General features: G+C 39.7%; 1 protein-coding gene across 3 annotated transcripts in view; it reads right to left on the bottom strand.

Annotated features, from left to right (window-relative positions):
- wdr7 (WD repeat domain 7) overlaps nt 1–21665 on the bottom strand; it is a 100131-nt gene that overhangs the window by 27695 nt on the left and 50771 nt on the right. For all 3 annotated transcript variants that reach the window (XM_085413396.1, XM_085413395.1, XM_085413394.1), the window contains one exon: nt 2487–2714. In XM_085413396.1, the coding sequence (XP_085269522.1) occupies nt 2487–2714 (228 nt within the window). The remainder of the gene's footprint in view (nt 1–2486; nt 2715–21665) is intronic.

The raw sequence follows: 21665 nt of genomic DNA, 5'->3' as shown, positions 1-21665 counted from the left end.
AGTTATCTGCTGTTAATGTAATTTCTTCCTTGTAAATTTTCCAGTGTTTGAGGGTTTTTCCCCCCATAAATGTACAACTTTGAGCTTGAAAGTTTCCAACATTTTCTCCCCTTCTGTTTGTTTCTCAAGTGTTGATGAAGAAACTGTTCTATTTCTTGTATCCCACTCACAGCAGCAGAGACATTTCTACCTTCCGTTACCTGCTTCTCCCTGTTAAATCTCCTACAACACAAAGTAAAACTCAATTTCCAATCAGCTCTCATGAATGTTTGAAAATGCCACGGATCAGACTTGAGTGGGCCTCAGAGGGGACTCGGAGCATTTTGACATTTACTGTGAGCTTTTTATTGTCCAGAGACTGAACACACTGATGTTCAGTTTGTTTCTCCTATCCTGCCCAACAGCAGGATAATTCCTCCCCCCACCCCCGCCATCATCGGTCCATCCGTCCATCCTTAAGCTCGATTCTCCCCCCCCACCCCCGCCATATGAAAACATCAATCTATACTACAGGCTACTGTACCCTCCCACTCTCTAGGCGGACAGCTCTCATTCATCACACACTGCGCTGTACGCCAACAACACCGATCCATCTTTCAATTTCATAACAGAGTGAGGGAGGAAGGGGGGGGGGAGACAACAAACTGAACAAGAGTAGTAAAAAGGAGGAGGAGGAGGAGGTAGGAGTAACAAAAAGCTATGGAAAGAGAAAGCATAAAAACATCCTAAACTGTGCTGCAGTGTATACATAACCAGATTATTATGACCATAAGATGACCCAATATAAGAGAATATGTGCACACGCACCCTTCCACCATTTAATTACAATCTACTAGTATCAACTATATCTGATCTTGAATTCACCACTTTCAAGTCAAAATAGAAACTTTAAGACCTTTAAGGCCTAGCAGACCACTTCCTGTGTCCGCAACATCTAACTTCATGGGAAATTTTGCTAATAGAGAACATAATACTTGATTTTTCAACTCTGGAGGTTTCTGCTAAATGAAAAAAAAAAAAAAAATGCATATTGGCTTTAAAATTGATCAGCGCCGTTTTGGGCATTTTTGTAAAAGACTGAAAAATAGAAACCAAACGTTAGCCACACAGGGTTGTTAATTAACTCATTTTCCATATAAGCATGGCTGAAACTAGAATAAATCTTAAGGAGTAGTTTCAATGTGTTCATATTCATATTTACATGCAATGCTGATGATTGTTTTAAAAAGCAGTTATAATTAATAGCTTTTCGGCGTCTCCAGTCGTGAAGTATGGCTCCAGGAAATCAATTAAATCTGGAGTTGTTTTCATCTCATGACATGGATTTAAGGTTTCTGGTGCGTGTGTGTGTCCACACAGGTGAGCCGACTGCTGTGTGCAGGTCCAGCTAAGAAGCATCACGCTCCACAGCCTATCGGCGAGAGCGCAGGCTGTGTCACCCGGCGGATGTCCCCCTCCCCTCCCCCAGAGGCAGCCAATCAGAGCACGGGAGCAGTGGGACGGAAGAGCACCTCTACTTAGTGCAGGTTTGATGCCCACCAAGGTCCAGCGCTGCAGGCACAGCGTGGCACAGGGCCGGGCTCGCCGAGTGTGTGTGGAAGTCAGCACCAAGCTCCTTAAGGTGTCAAGCTTGGCAGGTGAAAATCAATCCCATCTCTACTCACCTCTAATCCTGCACTGAAGTTTCTACTATGTCAGTTGTGGAGTTGTGGATGTTTACGGGGTGTCTTTAGGATGTTTTTTACTTCAGTTTAGTTGGCTAGATGCTTTTAAAATTTGATTGGGTTTAAGTTGGGAACCAATTAAACCTCATAAAATAATAATAAAACTGTGCTATTGGTGGCTTTTGGAGCATTTTAGTGGAATTACCTGACAATAACTATGGGCTTGTATGTGGCACAATCAAGAAAGTTTATTTTTATTTGTTTGTCACTTATTAATTAGTAGGTACTGTACTATACAGTCACTTCTGGCTCCAAAAACCCAACACAGCAGCAACCAAAACTCTATCGCTGAGCAAGTAAATTCAGTAGCGCAGAAATGGGCAAAAAAAAAAGAAAAAAGAAAAAAAAAAAGAAAGAAAGAAACCGTTACAGGCTTCTGAAAGCTGAAAACACACAGTCCTGAGAGTCTCTACAGGTTATTATCATAAAGCAGTAGGACACAACACACCTGCTATGGTGAAACCTGCTATGGTGAAACCTGCCAGGACTAGAGATTTTCTGCAGAATTTACACAAACATAAAAATGTAAAACCTATAAGCACCACAGCCATATCCATCCAAAGGTTTTTAAGATTTCTCTTAACCTATCAAACTAAACAAAATGTGCACATCTTGGTGGTCCATTTGAAGAATTTTGGGCTGCAAATTTAACCAAATAAATTAGATTAGATTAGATAAAACTTTATTAATCCCTCGGGTGGGTTCCTCTGGGAAATTCGGTAAATGTGTTATCATGAGTGTGTTTGCAGTTTCTGGACTTACAGGTGTGTCTGGCCAGGGAGTAGTTGGACGATCCTCCGCTGGTCAGTCCAAAACCTTCGGGTGCCTGTCCACCAGCTCGAGCCCGGGCCGAGCCCTTCGGGGGTTCGATCTCTGCGCCAAATTCAGCCCCAATGACTCCCAGAAGGACGATGGCAGTGGCCTGTTTACGGCGCTCCTCGTAAGAGTTGGAGATCTTCTTCGCATTTGGCGGGAGGTTAGACAGACAACCTTAAGAGAGAGACGGAGAGAATATTGTTGGATTGTTTGAAATATTGCCTAAACAGAAAAGAGATCAACATACAAACTCCATGTTTAGAGAAAGAAGTACAAACATATAGTCAAAAATCTAAAAACTAGCATGAGAATTTTTTAACACTGCCCCCTTGTGACGGTAAACAGCTACAAAATATAGAGGTTCCGCTGTAAAGCTTGCCACCACAGGTGTTTTCAACTCGGAAATAATTTATTCAGTATGACCGAAATAAGTGACTGAATCCAACAAGTCAACAGGAGGTCAGGACTGAGGACTGGTTCCTATAAACCCCGGGTTTACCGCAACTACAGGTATCGCCCCCTGGTGACTATTTAAAAACACAACAGGGTTAAGGCCCTTCCAGAAAACTCCAGAAAATTACGATCATCTGGTTGAGGTATTGTTAAACTTTCTGTGTTTGAAATTGGAATTAACAAGTCTGAAGCTTAGTTTGACCAACTCAAACATCTTTTGCCAAGAACCTCCAGGCTTCTTTCAAGGCCCTGAACCATATAGTTAAACGTAATCAGGAGAACCAGAAAACATGGATTTTATTTCTCTTTTCATGCATTCTATTGGTTTTTAGACACTGCATTTATTTTAAAAGATCTGTAGATCGATATATATCATTCAGATCAGTGTGAGGACCATATTATTATTGAGTAATTTTTTTTTTGTTTTTTACTTTTTAATTTCTGTCCTTCCTTTTACACTGAAGTGAAAAGTGGTTTGAAAAAAAAAAAAAAAAAAAAAAAGGGGGTGGGGGTCTCCAGTGAGCTGATAACAACTGAACAGGCACACGTCTATTGTCCTGGTATTAATCATCACACACACACACACGTCATTGTCACGCTGAAAGCCTTTAGTCACAGTGCAAACACATTTACACACAGACGGTCGTGTTCACAGACCTCTGGAAAGATTTTGGGGGTGTGTGTGTGTGTGTGTGTGTGTGAGTGTGAGAGAGAGAGCGAGAGTTTTGGGGGGGGGGGGGGGGGGGAGGAGTCCTTTTGTGTCCATCAACACGACCCCAAAATAACCTCTTTTGTGAGCACGTGTGCGATGGGGTCTGCACAGTGGGGAAACTCTGAGAGTGTGTGTGTGTATATCACAGTAGGAGATGAGAGCTCCTTACACACTTTGGATCAAGGCCCCAATAAGGACTACATAAAAAGTGTGTTGAGCCCCCCCACACACACACACACACACACCTCTCCACCCTCTGATATCTAATTCTTATTTTTCTCTCTCTCTGGATGAGCAAGCACAGCATTGTTATGAATTTGTATTGCAGGGTGAACAAGCACTCACTCACAATGAACACACACACACACAGATACACACACCCACAAGAAGAGGTGGCGTGAGCGAGCACACTTGGTGTGTTGAATAGAAACCGAGTGAGAGGGCTAGCCACTGCTGGGTCTGCATCCTGTCCATGTTCATGGCCCTTGCCATTACTACAAGTGTCCCACAGGGATCTATACTTGGGCCTCTTAAAAAAATTAATTAATTTAAAAAAAATTACCACCCACAACTAATGTATGTACTTTTTTTGTTTTAAACAGATGATTTTATATGCCACTGGCTATTTCTGAAAACACTGAAAAAAAAAAAAAAAAGAAGCTTGTTATAGACCAAACATGGAGAAAATCCAGCATTATGATTACATTACAGGTTCTGGTTGGAGCGATCCTTCCGCTTGCATGTTACGATTCGGCGTTGGCAGTGTATTGTTTTAGGCGTTTTGTTTTGGCGTGACTGTTATGTGTTTCCTGTTTTACTTTGAAAGTCTGTTATCTTAGTGTTCAGTTTACGTTTCCTTGTCTCGTCAGGTCTTATTTGCCCCAGCTGTGTATCCCTCCTGTGGTCCATTCCCTAATTGCTCCTTCTATGTATTTAAGCCCTGTGTTTCTGTATGTCATGGTCGCGATCTTCCCCCCCCCGTTGTAAATAGTTTGGCGCCTTGTGTTTGGTGATGTAAATAAATGTCGTATCTTGCTTTAAATCTCGTTTTGGGATTATTTTTGTGGAAGTTGCACGCCGGTTGCCTAGGCCGGGGTGTAACATGCAGCAGAACTGAACCAGGACTACCATCCCCTGCTGTAGTCCAAAATGGTAGAGCTGGAGTTGGTCTCAGGGAAAAGCCACAACAGTGACCTGATGGTTCTTATGGTTTCCTGCTAACTGCAGGAAACATGAGAAGGGAATTATCTGTGCCTTCCAGATATAAACCGCTAAGCTCCTAATTAAACAATTTTATTTTGGTCCTGAAATACTCAACATGTTTAATTTAAATAGACTGTAACACACATATTATGAACGGGGATAGATTGATATGGCCTTTTCAGAGCCAATAATGATAATCGATATTACAGAAGACCGATAACTAATATCAGAAAAATAATAAGACATTTGCTGTACAAGAAAACAAAAATAAAATTAAGAATAAAACAGTTTTTCTTCAATAATAAAAATGTATACATGAAAAAAAAAAAAAAAACATTGCAGGCAAGTAGTTATTTAACGCTCTGCTTCTTCATTCCCAATTACTTTTAATAATTCATTAGCAGTAATATATTGATTGTAATGACACAGATAATCAGACAGTATAATCAGTGGCTTTAGTGATCTGATAATGAAATCAAATCGGCCAGGTAAACCACAACCTTCAGAGGTGTTATCTGGACATCAGAGTGTAGTTAGATCCACCTGGATTAAAAATGACTATAAGAGTCACCATTACTGTATTTTGGACTAAGTAAAAATGTGGTTTTGTTTTATCCCCACGGTGTTTCTTCTCTGTCCCTTGTTTTGAGCTCAGGACCCCCTTTCCCCCCTCCTGCCTCCAATATTTCCATACTATATCTTGATGCTCTTTATAATGAGATTGCTTTAGACCAGCTGTCATTTGGAAGAAGGCCCAGCGGCCGCCTCTGATAAATGGATTACAGATGGCATCCATCCTTCGGGCCAGACTGGGCCAGTAGATAACAGAATTAGAGATAGACTCCCAACCAGAATCACTAAAAAGTTCAGGTTAACAGAGAGGAAAGTGAAAGTAAAGACAGAGACAGATGGGGGACGAAATAAAGGCATTTAAGTTTTTAGTAGACAAGGTTGGTCAGAACAACCAAGCACAAGTACATTCTTGGTAATTTCATTTGTCTAAGCAAAGTCTAACCAAAATACTCTTTGGAACTCCAAAGAAAGACTTTTTAGCTCTGCAATAACTTTCATCTTTTCTCAGCTGCATTTTGCTGGCTATTACCAACTTTAAGTGCCGTAGAGCAGTGGTCCCCAACCTTTTTTGCGCCACGGACCGGTTTATGCCCGACAATATATTCATGGACCGGCCTTTATGGTGTCGCGGATTAATACAACAAATTAAAACTAGTACCGGTACCGAAAAAAAAAGAAGATTTATTCATATTCAGGAGGAGGGCGATAACAAAATAACGCTGAAAACCCTGAAAACCATACATTTCACACCTGAGCCTCAACTCTTGCGGCCTGGTACCAAACGACTCACGGAGGGGTACTAGTCCAAGGCCCGGGGGTTGGGGACCGCTGCCGTAGAGTCCTCCTCATTTTTGAATCAGAGATGTATTTGATAACTACTCATATACAACTCAAGTCTTAGACTCAAGCTTCAAAAATTCAGTCAATCCTCTTTCCAACAAGTTAAAACCTCTTCAACAAAAACAATCGGGTTAAACAAACAGCAAAAGGATAGAAGACCTTAAAGGGAACATCTATGAAGTTGGAAATACTACAACAATAGACAACAAGCAGCAAGTTTCTAGCCACCAAAATCATGTGCTTTCTAGTCAAACAGAGCAGACAAGAAATTATAAAGAACACACAACATGAATATCATCGTGTCTTCTGTAAAGTAAATACCATGAGTGACTGATGCAGCAAATCCACGTTCATGTGTGTTAATAAACTTACACTTCCTGGAAAATTTTTCTTCACTCTGCATCATGAAAACCCATCAGGTGGAACGCTTCTGAAGCCATCAACAATCAGAAATGGACGACAAGCTAACAGAGCAGTAGCTTCACCATTTTTGAGACAAATAAAGTTTCTCTCATCTTTTCTTTTCTTTTTAACAGCATTTATTTTATGTCACTTAGAGCTGGGCGATAGAACGATAACGATATGTATCGCGATATAACTTTTACTCGATAGAGAAATTAAGCTATCGCGATAGACCTCGCCGCTCTTGTCCTTTTTTTTTTTTTTTTTTTTTAAAAAGGTCAGCCAATCCAAATTAAGTAGCGCAGAGCCGAACCAATCACAGCCGCAGCGTCACGTCGCGTGACTTGTTACGTACAGCACAAGTGCCAAGCCGCACGTGTGTTTGTTTGGGAAGCAGCCAGCGGGTAATGGAGCCAGCGGGTAATGGAGGAAATGAGTGTGCCGACTAGAAAAATCAACCGAGCGTGACCGAAGAGAAAACAGATGATGGTTCCAATGCCGGAGAGATTGTCGAACGGAAGAGCCATAGAAGTTCCGTAGTGTGAAGGTATTTCGGCTATTTCAAGTCTGACAAAAAACAGAGTAGCGTGCACTGTAAATTGTGCCGAAAGCAAGTCTGGAAATACAATAAACTGGTGCATGCGTCACACTGTGCGCCACGTTATTGTTTCGGTGAAATGAATTTCTACAATACTGTTACTGTTAATTCTACTCTCTGCAGTGTTTAAATGCTTACATATACACACAGTTACTGTCCCTCCACACTTACGACTCGGTTCTGCTTCTATGCCCCAGCTTTGTTTACTTTTTCCCACCGAGGCTTCTAGACTTCTGATTGGCCAACATTTCGGTACGGTTAGGAATCTAGCGCCACCTGCTGCTTTGGCATGTTCATAGCAGCGTTTTCCTTCATTTCTGCCTTTATGTGTGGACGGGATTATTTTTTTTAAAACGAAAACGGAAAATCTCCGTTTTCAAAAATACCCGTGTACGTGTGGACGTAGCCTCAGTCTCTGACTGGAAGCGCTAATTCGTCATTCGGCTTTTGTCAGACTAAAGTAACTGTTACAACTGTTTGAAAAGCTCAGCTATACAACAAGGAGAGATTGAGAATTTCCTTTTAGTTCTCAGTTTATTTGATATTGACAAAAGTTAGTCAGTTTTGTCTGTTCTTCTGTAAAACAAACTAAGATTTATTTTTAGAATTAATATTTTGTTTCTAAGTGGAATTGACAATTTAGTCTGTTTCGTTTGTTCTATTTTGAAACTTAAACGCTTTAGCGGCTGCCTTTTGTGTAGTTTGCAATATTTGCCTTTATTTATCTGAAAAAGTCTCATGTTCCTTAAGTACATCTACCCTGTTGAACTTATTATGGGAAATAAATATTTAAATCAAAACAAGCTGCTGATTATTTCACATTTTACTTGTGAGCAACGGCACATTTAAATCTTACAAATATAGTTATTTGGCTTATATCGTGATAGATATCGTTATCGCCTGAAATGAAAAAAACATATCGTGATATGAAAAAATCTCATATCGCCCAGCTCTAATGTCACTTATCGCGCATTTTCACTCTGAAGAGCCAGATGACTATATTATATTCAGATTTAGTTTACCAGTCACATGTTAACTAGTGAAACTGACTCTTATATAGTCACTTTATTGTTATTTCCTCACATCTACCTGGACTCAAAAAAATATTATTAAACACCGTACTGTGGATGAGATCACAGAGGCCCAACAGGTTGAACTAACAGGTAAACAGGATTTTGAACTAATCCTAATTGTTTGTACAATCATGAAAGTGACGAGCCGATAATGACGAGCTTTGATTTGACATGTTAAAACCATTAAAACGACTTGCTGGCTGGTGAGATGTGAGGCAGTATCACTTCCTGTCCAGTGTGTACCTGCTGCCTCGGTTTCTGCCCGCGTGCACAGTGTGATTGATTTTTGAAGCCTATCGATCCGCTTCCTTTGCGACCAGCAGATCTATTATAATGACATTGTATTTAAATCCTATTTGTTGGGCAAGCTGCTCCCAAACATAACCCAATAAACTAAAGAGGGGGACGGACGAGCTCCCCTCCGTGCGCGCCTCCGCTTGGCTAAATCTTCATAAAAACCAGAAATGGATTGGGATAAAAAGGCTTTCTGGCTGAAATGACATTATCCATAAAGGAAGGAATCCATTAAAAAAAGGGCAGGACGGTGTAATGCAACAACCTGTGGAGTCCATGCAGTTAAATTATGGACGTGTCATAAAAAGGAGAACAACTGAAATGTCACCGAGCATTAAAAAAAGGCTGTAACCTTTAAGAGGTAGCTTTATTTCAATGATAATAACAAGAAATATCACCAGAATGCCTTTGCTTTTAATTGTATTTAATTATATTTAAGTAATGTTATTGAATGTACTGTGAGGACTGAGGTCAGCTTGCTTGTAATTTGACAGAACTGAAAGGGTTTTTTTTTTTTTTTAAATAATGATTAATGATGACTGATGACGGAACAGAGAAAAACCACAAAGCTGTGTCCACAGGAATAACGTCAGGACCTCATTTTAAATAAAATGTAAGAATAGTGCTTGAAAGGAAATTCATATCAGAAGAAAGAAACTGAAAAGAACTGGAAGGAAGGAAGGAAGGAAGGAAGGAAGGAAGGAAGGAGGCAAGACCTAAAAGAAGGAAAGAAGGAAAGATCCAAAGAAAGAAAGAAGGAAGAAAGGAAACATTGAAAGACAGAAGGAACACTGTATGGAGAAAAGAATGATAGAAGGGAGAGAGAGAAAAAGAAAGCCTGAAAGAAAGAGGGTCAGCTCAAAGGACACAAGGGAATAAAGGAGGACGGAATGAATGAATTCTGAGTGGAAGAAGGAAGGAAGGAAGGAAGGAAGGAAGGAAGGAAGGAAGGGAACACTAAAAGAAGGAAGGATAGAAGGAAGGAAGAAAATGGAGAGAGAGAAAGAGAAACCAAAAGGAAGGAGGAGGAAATGAAGAAAAGAAAGGAAAAAAGAATGATGGAAGGAAGGACGAAACCAATGCTGAAAGGAGGGAAGACTGACAGAAATAAAGGAAAAGAAGGAAAGCTAAGTAAATAAAGGACCAAAAGGAAGGAAGAAGGACAGAGAAAAACCAAAAGACTGATGGAAGGAAGTAATATGGAAGACTGAAAGGAATAAGGAAGAAAAAAAAAGAACGAATGAAGGAAGGAAAGGAGAGGTGTTGTCTGATTGACATGAAGTTGTAAAGGGGCTGCTGACAGAAAATAAATGTTTTTGATTATCAGTGTTTCATTTAGAAATTTAAACAGATTAACTGATTGATCATATTTAATTTAAAAAACAACTTCACTGATCGACCAGACAGACATCTGCTGTGGCGACTGTAAAATTAAACGCTGTCTAAATTTAATTTAACCTTAACACATTTACGCCACTGAGTCAAACACTTTCATTCAGATAATCAATAATTTAATAATAATAATGATAATAATAATAAGCAATAATCAATTACAAGTAATAGTTAGTACAATACTGCACTATGTTTATGTGTGAGACACCCAGATCAATAATTAAGCTGTATTTTTTAAATATCTTATATTTCTGGTAATCAAAGCTACAACCCTCCCATCCCTGCCTCCTACTGCTGCAGCTACAGCCCTGCAATCTTCCCATCATGCACCTCAGCTCTGCCTCCATTGGTAATCAATGGGAGACTGGTAAAACCTGATCACCAGGGACTGAGGGAGGGGATCAATACCAGCAGGAAACTGATGTGAGAACGAAGGAGAGGGAGGAGGTGGAAGAGAACGACAGACTGAAGGAAAAAGAAATGAAGAGCTCAAAACAAACTCCCGAGCACGGCCTCGAGGGTTACATTTCTGTCCGTTAAGGAAAAACTTCCATAAAACAAAGAAATCCCAGGCTCGTGGGGAGGAGGGAAAGGGGGAAACTGTCCTTACAGCAAATGTCAGGAGACAGAAAATCTGGGTGAAATAATTGAAAACACAATTAAGTTGATAGAGAAAAAAGATTCGAGTCCTGAAACGGTGGCTGCCCTTCCAACCGGCCCGAGTCCATCTGAAGGTTAAGTGTATTTTATTTGCCATCTTAAGACAGAGACAGGAGAGCTATCTGCGCTCACCAGCTTCAATTAGACGAGGGTACGGAGGGAGGGTCAGCGGGGAGTCCACAAGACACACCCCAAACAAACTGGATTCAGGTTCATAAGAGGAAGCAAGCAGCCCTGAACCAGACTGTGCTGATCATTCATCAGATTTCAGACTTTTATTTCCTAAATGGTTCAAATTCCTTCCAGAACAGACGTGTGATCAAAGCAAAGCACTTCACAGTGTCACCACTCAAACATTAAAAGCAGTATTTCCCCACATATAAATTTAACTGGCCACATCTGTTGTTTTTTTGTTTGTTTTTTTAAACCTTTAACTTTAAATGGAGACAAGCCTTGCCATTTTAGTTATTGTTCTCTCAAGTCTTGGCATTTAGAGGGAAAAATAATTATTTTAACTGACATGTATTAAAATTTGTAATTTTTTACCTCCAAACATCCCCCTTTTTTAAAAAAAAAAATATTCAAAACATAAGGTTAGAGCTGGAGTCATCACTAACGACAGCATGAGGTTTAAATTATCCTGGGTCTGCTCTGAGACGGAGGAGCACTCTAACCAGAACCGCAGCAGGTCCAGAGCTGGTTCCTGTGTCGCTACACCGAGCAGAACATGGAGTAGAAGGTGCAGTCCAAGTCGGTGGAATTGGAGTTCGTCCACAGGATGAGAGACTCAGAGAGCGCTGGCTTCATTGCTTAGTTATACCTCACAAAGAACTTGGCAAAAATAAACAAAAAGCAATGATACTGGGAAATATTGTTCCAATTTTAACTAAGGATCTCAGTCTCTTTGATCAGTTCTTCGGGTTTCATTTCTTTTTGGTCTCTATGCTGGGTCATTTAACACTTAACCACATCACATTGATCTGATGGCTAGGGCTGACCCAGGCGTGGCCTGTATAACTTTATTATTATTATCATTACTATTATTATTATTCCCAGCATTTCAGAAACTCTGCTTTCTCAGCAGAAATAGATGCAGAGTAAACGCATGAAGGAGGAGTCTCCCGTTCCTCCTCCCAATCACATTAACTTCTCCGCACTTCATATTTCAGTCACACTGTATGAAAGTACAGTTTGGCAATATTGAGAGCCTGAGGTCTTATTTTTTAATCCTCCATTATCAGTTGTGTTTGTTTTGCAGTTTAATTTCCCCTCCGACAGGTTTTTAATACAGCTAATACTTTCGGTCCTTTGCAGCTGTCACTTTCATGCTGTTAATGGAGCAGTCTGAAAAATGAGTCTGGATGTTAATTTCACTAATGCAGAGACAGTGGACGGCCTCCACTGCACAGCGTCTTCATAAAGGAGAAATTATTTTTTATTAAAGCCACCGCGCCTTGGTCACACTCTCCTCTCGATCACAGATGAATCAAAGCCATGTGACAGAATTAGATTTCAGCTCTGCCAAATGAAAAGCATCACAACTTGGAGAAGGTAGAGGAAAACGATTTTCTCCACAAATGGAGGTTTGGGGTCTTTTTTTTTTTTTTTTTTTTTTTTTTTTTTAAAATGGAGGAAAAAAACTGACTTAATCCCCAGAGATTTGGAACAATCACTGATTGAAAAGAAAGCAATGGTCAAACTTTTAGGATGCAGGTGGGCTACATCTCAGGTCTGGGCTGACTTAAAGAAGGGCCACACAATAGATGCATAGACAAACAGTGAAAAAAAAAAAAAGCCATAAAAAAAAAAAATCAATTAATGTTGGGAGCATAACACCTTAGTTGGATTAGATTTTGAACAAACTTGGATACTGTTTCAAGAACCAAAATCTTCTATTAAAAAATGTTGATTTGATGTACGATCCATCTGAACCTCAGTCACACGAAGGAAAACCGCGGCATGATCGCAGCACCACCAGAATAATTGCTGTTGTGTACAATGAACTTGTAATGCTGTTGCCTTTAAAGTTGTTTAAGACGACAACTTAAAATTGACTTTGACGTGTCAAGATGGTGATAAAACAGCAATAAGACAGAGTCAGTCTGCTACCAGTCTGCAACTGAATGGAGTGAAGTTGGCAGCTACATGCATAATAATGTGGTGATCAACTATGATAAATCCATGAAAATCACAAATCTGATGCCAACTTACATGAGCTAATGACTGCCAGAACCTCAGACTGGAAACTGAAATTAGTGATGTAGCTGCTGCAGGACTAACATTTCACTGCAAAACAAAAAACAAACAGGCACTCACCGCCCATCTGGTTATATACAGGAATATAACCAGAATACAAAGTGTTGGCAGCCAGCTGAGTCGAGTCCCCTATTGCAAAGAGATCCTAGATCAATATTTCATTGATCATTTTGAGTGTTGACTAATTTGTATTGCATTTACAATACATGAGATTAATGTCTAGCATGGATACTTTTACTTGCTCCTTCTTGCACATGTTCTCATTTCTTAACGTCTAGTCACATTTCGTTTTACATATTTGAACTTGGACTGAGCAGAAAATCTACGTTTATTTAACGTCACAAAAATTTGAACATTTATGATGTCATATTTTATTTTATATTTTTCTAATTGCTCTATTTGTGTTTCTTATACCTATAAAGCTCTTTGCAGCAGACACCATCAGCCCGGCACAATTTTCATTTTCATGATGACGTTCTTGCTTTGATTCAGTAATTAAACGCAACGTTCATATTTCCATTATATTATAAAGGCTGTACTGGCACTTCACTAGTTTGCAGCCACAATCCAAGGCAAAGAGTCAAACATACTTTTGTGTTTATAAAAATACCACAACATATAAATGTATGACTGCTCAGTCACTTAAAGGTTAAATTAAATCAGTTTTGGTACTTCGGAGTTTGAGAATTGTTTAGTTTGTGACTCCTACTTTAATAATACATAAAAACAACAAAAACAAATCCCATCACTGGTTTGTTGTCAAAGAGCTCGATGGCTGCTGAATTGCAGAGAAATGGAGCAGAAATAACAGAGGAGCTTGATGACAGATTTACAGTTTGTTGTGTCGAGTCTGAAGTGTCGGATCAATTCAAGACGTCTGACAGTTAATCCGATCTGATTACACACAACGAGCAGATGTGAGCAGCCAGGAGACGAATTATCTGGGAACATCTGAACACAACGTTTTCCTGAACTCAATCACTGCCAACGGTGGTGGAAGCAGGAAGATGAAGGTGGAGCGAGCGAATGGGAACAATATGGACAGAAATACAGACAAGGCCGTGAAGGGGAGACAAAAGCACTGATAGAAAAATTACTACCAGTTATGTAGCCTCAAATATTATGATTATATACACGTCTTTAATATGGAGTTTCCATAGATTAGAAGAGTTTTTCTTCAAAGTAAAAGTGGAACAAATGGATTTAAATCCCTAGCTGTAAATGTTTATGCTTTCAAAACACTTTTTAATGAAAATATGATTTAGATATTATGATTTCATAAAGTAACCATTGACATGAGTACTGATTCAGCAGCAACAACGGGAACCGATTAGCATTAGCAGCTAACGTTACTTCTGTTTGCTTCCCACCTGCTCAATGTGCTCACATCAACTGTACTTAAATTCATTCAAAGTCACAGTAAAGTTGTTCCTATTTACATAATTTCTTGTTTGTACTAGCTGTATAGGCATGGGTAAAGTAATGGCCTTTACTCTCACGTCACTAAAGAAAAATCATCTGTTATGCTTCCTTGGCTGTATTCACGCGTTTAAAAAACAAAACAAAAAAAACACTTGTAGAAATGTGAAAATTTAAATTAAAAAAAAAACAAAACAAAAAAAAAAAACAACCTCAAAATAATGCCTCAACATTTCAACGTGCCTCTAGTTGGCTCTGGAAACGAGTATCCATAAATACTGATAGTTATTATTTTTCCATCTTTCACCAAAGCATTGTTTATTTAGTATGCAGTCTATGAGAAATGGTCATATTTAATATGGAAATTGGTAGACTTTTATTGAGAATTTACATTTTAAAGTTGCCACTTTTTGTAACATTTGCCTGATTTATGCATCCTTCATTCTTGTACCTTTTCTGCATGAGGGGAAAAAAAACAGTCTTGTGAGACATACAGTTTACTAGTTTTTTTCCTACTACTTCTCTAAATGGGCAGTCACTGCTCGACACAAGCAGCTGAAATCACTTTACAAAATGATACTTGTAAATATTGGCATGACATGCACTGTCAAAATCACTCATCCTCTCTTTCTCCATCCCTCCCTTTATCTACATATGGGGCCATTTCCATATAATCCGATTATACTTTCTGTGTTGTGTATTTCTGTGATGAGTGTAAGACCTCATCCTCTGAGGTGAAGCTTTAAACTGATCAATCTGATCAGTAATACCATCTGAACCTGCCCACGGGGCTGAAAACGCCACAAAGGCTGACTGTCTCTCCATCTCTCCATGTTTCTTTAGTCCTACAAATTTAAATTTTTTCAAGTTGCAGCAGATTTTTATCACTGATATTGTACATCTCACCCAGCTCAGCTCGTTTCAGGTCCATTACCAGATTTTCTTATATCAAGATCCGTCTCACCTCAGTGGGTTCACAACTTTCTCTGGAGAATACCAGTCTGAGTGACCAAGAAACATGACCATGCCGTCTATCCATTCACAACACACACACACACACACACACACACACACACACACACACACACACACACACCAAGGCCAGCGCTTTATCTTTGTGACACATTCATAAACCATGACACACACACAGAGACAGTCACACACACTCGGCAGGGTGGGGTGTGTGAAGGTGGGGGAGGGTGTGTTTCACACTGTAACCAAACTTTTATGGTACCATACTGTATAATATTACAGCTTTACTACTCTGAAATAAATCTGCTGTAACATTAAAAACAAGTGAATGAAGTATCCACGCCTCTCTGGTGATAACTTTTCACTGCTCGGCTTAAGTAAATTTTAACAGCAGCCTTCAGATGCCAAGAGAGGCTGTGGTATTTGCAACACATCTTTCCTGCAGTACTGTTTCCACTCCACAGCCAGCAGAAATACATTCCTGTACATTATTAATATTTGGACTACCTTTAATACAATAATATCCTCATACACCAGCTGGGTCCCTCACTGTGTAACACAGTAGGGACACAACTGTCTGAGACAATCACCGTGTTCGGAGTGGCGGCTCGGAGCATTTATCTCCCCATAAGTTCAATCTGTTCTGAGGAGAAATGTGATCTGACCCAAACGACCTCCAGGCTCGGGTATTAGATTAGCCAGGGAGGCTGAAGTTTCAGATAACCAAATCAAAACTGGGCTAATGATGCCGAGAGGTGAGGGTCAGCCTGACCTTTGACCTCTGACCTCGATCACCGCTGCTGTGGACCCGTCAAAATGGTAAGAGAGGACAGAAATCCCTTCATACTCTGTGTTGTCCTGACCTTCCCTCCTCATAAACAAACTCATAGAAATATTTTATGATAATAATGCAAGATCAGCTGCATGATGTATAAAACCACTTATTTAATTTTACTGAATGACTTTGACTGGGAGCAATCAGCAGGGCAAAACTGCCCAGCAGTGAAAGTGGTTCAGTGTGTGAGGAATGGAGGGTGTTGGGGCTGCGTCCACCAACAACCTTTGACCTCCCTGGGGTCATCCCCTTCATCAAAATCCATGGGTGCGCTTATTTCTCAGTAGAGGCAGACTTCCCTCTAGTGTAGAAACATGACTGTTCCAGGTTACCCACCACTGAACGACAGTGCAAAACCAAGAGAGACACCCACAGGATCTCAACACACTTAGCTGTTGATGTAAAACTATCAAATCCATGTTTTTATATAATTATAAAAATGGTATTTCAGAATTAACCCAAGATAACTGCAGGTGGGACATTCTATATTTGTGCTTTATGACAAACTAATTAGCTTACTATAATGACAGTATGTATCGAGGTTATAGTTAACTAAAACTAAAAACTAGATGTGAAAAAAAGCTTTACTTAACTAAAATAAAATTTAAAAAAAAAATAGACTTGAAAAAATTAGAGCTGCAAAAAATAAAAAAATAATAATAATGACAGCATTCCTGATGAGGCACTAAAGTATGTGTTTTTTGAGACTACAAAACTTTGAGTCAGCTGCTTTTAGCAAGTTTTGTGGGGTTCTCTGTACTGATTTTCCTAAATCTTGCTTCAGGGTCTGGAAACTCACAAGCTAAACTAAATTCATAAGAAAAAGTCAAAAAGACACGTTTTGAAGGACGACCTCTGCGTCAAAGATTTGGCAGTGGGACTGAAGTTGTTTGAGTCTGTGAAACTAGACTGCAGTCATTCAGGAAATAGCCAGGGCCCATAGGGCTGCCTTACACAGCATAACACAGTGAAATGTAGGAATTCTTGTATTACAATAACAACAAATGACCTTACTCTAATTGTTTAGATTCTTGGGCATGTTTTCCCACCAAAATGCCATGCCATCAGAGATTTAATGAACTAAATTCAAGTGAGTGTGTTGAGAGAGAGGGGAGGAAGAGGAGGCTGTGGATCCTAATGACATCCCCTGACACTGCAACGGACATAATTACAGGTGTGTGTGTGTGTGTGTGTGTGTGTGTGTGTGTGTGGGGCTGCGGCACTGAGCAACAAATGTTCTCACCTGCACATCCTGGTGTGTGTACATGTTGGTGTTTGTGTGTGCAAGTGTGTGACAGCAGACTGATGTGATGAGTCTATCGCCGTGGAAACAGCCTGCAGCCAAGTGATTTTGCTGCTGTAGACATCTCTGTCTTCTCCCCTTTGTCTCGTCCACTTCTCTTTTTTCCCCTTCACTCGTTTCATTTGCTTCACATTTTCTCCTAGCAAATCCAAAACATGACGAAAACCTCGAGTTCCCACAACCTCAAATGGCTATTTCTGTCTATACAAAACACAAAAACTCTATAATAAAACAATAAAACCCACAAAATCATCTTACTAAGTATCTGAAGTAAAATGTAATATTGCACATGCCCATGTGCAATATTACATTTTTTCCTGACATGAGCTAAACAATTACAGTACCACTGCTCACCATAAAGCTCCATATAAAGCTGTAAGACTGAACATAAAAACACTGCACATTAAGAGAGTATGTGTTAGTGTAAGTGTAGTCTGTATGTGCATGAACAGCTCTGATGGTTGATGGGATGAGCCTAAATTAATCCTAATTACATCTTCAGTCTGCCTTAAACCGTTTGTTCCCCTCTCTGGGCTCTGTATGATGTCACACAGAGCAGATATTCACTGAATGGTCACCTTGGGGACACAGCTCAATTGCAAATATGTAAAATATGCTGGAGCTAAAACCGATAACACAAACAGAAGATGAATTAGAGGGCTGCACTGAGTTCTACTATAAGATGGATAAAGGAATAATTCAAACTACTCTGGTAGAGTCAAAGTATAAAAACAGAGATGGAAATAAGCGTCACAGAGTGAAATCAGCAGTGCAGCTCCATCGAGTTAGTGTCATGTTTTGGTTTTTTTTGTAAAAGTTTCGTGAAGCTGCACAGAGCACACGAGGAAAACAGGAAGTCATGGACAGAAATGACAGACCGCATGCAGACAAAATGTTCCACTCTGTGCAGACTCACAATTTGTGAATTCTTGAGGTAAAACCCGTTTGCCAACTTTTAACATGAAGCAACGGAAATCATACACACATGTAGGGCTGTTCGATATAATGAAATATATCGGATGACGATATAAAAACATCTATCATTTTGTTTTACGCTATCGTTTGTTTCGTGGTGTCGCAAAATAAACTGTTTACGGCAATATTTTTTCATCGTTTTGATGGTCACTGTAGTGGCTATATTAATTTCTCTTATAATCCTTATCTTTATAATCTCTTCTGCTATTTGCACGTTCTTTACTGTAAATTCCTAAGTTAATTTGTAAATTTTTGTAGTAAATTGTAAATATTGTAGAACTTTTCTTCTGTCATTTAATGGTCGGGCATTGTACAGCTACAAGCATTTCACCCCCATGTCATACTGTGTATGGTTGTGTGTGTGTGTGACAAATAAAATTTGAATTTGAATTTGAATTTTGAATTTGAATTTGAATTTAAGTTCTCTCTTTCTCTTATATTTAATATGACCACACTACTGACAGACAAGCGCCTGTTTTTATGTGAAGTCTTTAGCAACAACGACAGTAAAACCATCGCGTGTCCGCTTGTTTATTTTCCACATAAACCTTTCACAATAAAGCTCAAGATCCTTTTGAGACGTTTCAAAAGAAACTGAATCACGTGAAAGAGTATGCAGAGTAGTTACGAATGAGAAGCAAAAAAGAGCCATCAGGTGTTAAAAAATAAACCTCAGACTCAATAGTTAGAACAGGCTTTTCCCCGCAGCATGCTGTGTAATAAATACTCAAAGAAAACTGCGGCTGTTACAACTTATGTCTAAAAATATTCAGTTTCATGCATCGGTTAAGACGCTCAACTCCAGGTACACGACGCTCAGCTGGAAACACTTCACGCAAGTCGAGCTGCCCGAGATTCACAGAATTTACAGAAAATGTTACATTTTTGTGATTTATATCGTTATCGGACAATGGATGTATATGATTATATCGGGATATGAGATTTTGGTCTCATCGCACAGCCCTACACACATCATTTTTCATATGAACCCATTCAAATTATAACTGCAATTTCAGTACATGGTAATGTTAAATACCGTGTAGAAATCCAAGTAGTGAGTTTATATACACTGAAAATATTTATATGACAGGTTTCCAAATGGAGAGTGCGTTCATTCATAACAATGTTAAAAAGTTCAATTATAAAAACCACAAAAGAAACAAAGAGGCAAAAGTTCTTCCTCCACAGAAGAATAAGGTTCAGGTTGCTCTGTGTTTGAGGTTTCTGCTAACAGATTTAATCCTGCAGAGACCGAATGAAAAGAGAAAAAAAAAAACAACCCACAGCTGTCAATAAGAGAAAAACGAGCTGAGAGAAATGATAAATTGTCAGACACATCTGTGATATTGACTGGTCTGAGAGAAGGATCGAGGATGGAGGGAAGAGGAAAAAAGGTGGTGCAGACAGTGAGACAGCGTTAGGCACTGGGTTTTTTTTCTTTATTACAGAAATGAATGTCTTTAAAATATTTAGACAAATGAGTCAATCCTGCTTTATTGTTCTGTGATTCTGGATGCAAAAACTGCTGATGTGTAGGAAGAAAAATAGAAATGCAGTGCTTAAATGTGTTTATCTTAGAGTGGAGAATCGTTCTGTGTGTGTGTCTGTCACAGTTAAACATTCAGGGTATATGTGGCAAGGATAAATGGACTGGAAAGTGTGTGCATGTGTGTTTTTCTACCTGTACTGCAGGTGTGAGTTGTTTCCTGGGGAGAAGTGCTTCTCACCTTACACACACACACACACAGACACACACAGTGTGTGTCTGTGTGTGTGTGTGTGTGTGTGTGTGTGTGTGTGTGTGTGTGTGTGTGTGTGCGCGCGCGCGCGCGCGCTACACTAAACTGCTTTTAACACCATGCAGGTCACAGTACACGGGTATTACATGCAGGCATTGATTAGGACATGCGTGCACACAAACACTAATGCTTATCCTCCACTCAGAGTCAGCAGAGCAAAACACCTGAATTCAGCTGGAGATAAATAATAAATGACTTCTTCATGTTTTTTTGGAATCAAACCAGATGAGACTTCTCAGGTCACGGAGGGGAAAAATGAGCCCTTAATTGTAATCCTCAAACACCGGAGAGGTTCACGAAGAACAGAAGAAAGTCTGAAGAGGTTAAAGCTACAGCATCGTATGAAATGGGTTTCAGCTTGTGATCATGGGACAAAGCAGGGATGCTTCAAGAGACTTGAATTTCCTTGTCAAATATTGCGTGGGTATTTGCTGAAATTTTAATCTGCACACACAAGATTCACATTAGATTGCAGAGTGTGGTCACTGTTCTTTCTTTCCTTGGAGGTCAGCATCCACACGGCAACTCGTTGGCTGATTATGGCTGACTTCACATCACAGAGAGATAGCTAGGCTGCTGGTTTTTTAGGACAGTGTTCAGAGTTTTGCTCAGAAAGCAGCTGGACGTTCTAGACAAAACTGTCACTGCCTTCTAAACTACGACTGCAGCAATATGCTAGTGGCCAAAGCAATCCGCAACTTTTAACAACTGGAATAAACGGTAGATGCACTTGGTCTTATACAGTCCTGTTCTACTCTAATTGAGCCCTCATGCCAATGAACGAATTGCAGAGCATAGTGGTGTTCAGTATCATGCCCAAGGATACTGTGGCATGCAGAGATTGAACCACCAACCCTCCAGTGACTAGATGACCCTCCTCTTCCTTCCTGAGCCCAATGCAGTCTCATGACCAGTGGTTGCCAGATGATTGCAGACCAGTCGTACCTGTGCAACTGGATCCTGATCCACTTTATTCAACATTGTCACTACACATGACTGCAAAACCTCAATAGGTAGCTGAGCAGTAGTAACTTTCCTTCTTTCTTTTTCTCTCATCTATATCATTTGGCTAAGAATTACACTTTGGATCTCTGCGTTTAAATAAATGAATGGCCTGGTCTTCACAATTCACAAAAAAACCCAACAAGCGAGGCCGCGAAAGGTGAACTGCGATATAGTGAGGGAACACTGTACCCTGTGTGTACCCACTTAAATAGACGCAGTAGGCTATTATTAAAATCATTAACTTCTACAGTTACAAAGCCCATCACATCAAAAATTGGAAACCTGGCCCACTCCCAGTATACCATAAGAAAAATGAGCTTTACCAACTAAAATTTCTGGTTCCAGCTAGCAGTGAAAGCAT

This window comes from Rhamphochromis longiceps, linkage group LG7, assembly GCF_057381845.1.
Source record: "Rhamphochromis longiceps isolate RC_006_pf linkage group LG7, R_longiceps_female_GT1.1, whole genome shotgun sequence".
NCBI classification, from domain to species: domain Eukaryota; kingdom Metazoa; phylum Chordata; class Actinopteri; order Cichliformes; family Cichlidae; genus Rhamphochromis; species Rhamphochromis longiceps.
The sequence above is the reverse complement of the archived record's forward strand: the minus strand, read 5'-3'. Positions and strand labels throughout refer to the sequence as shown.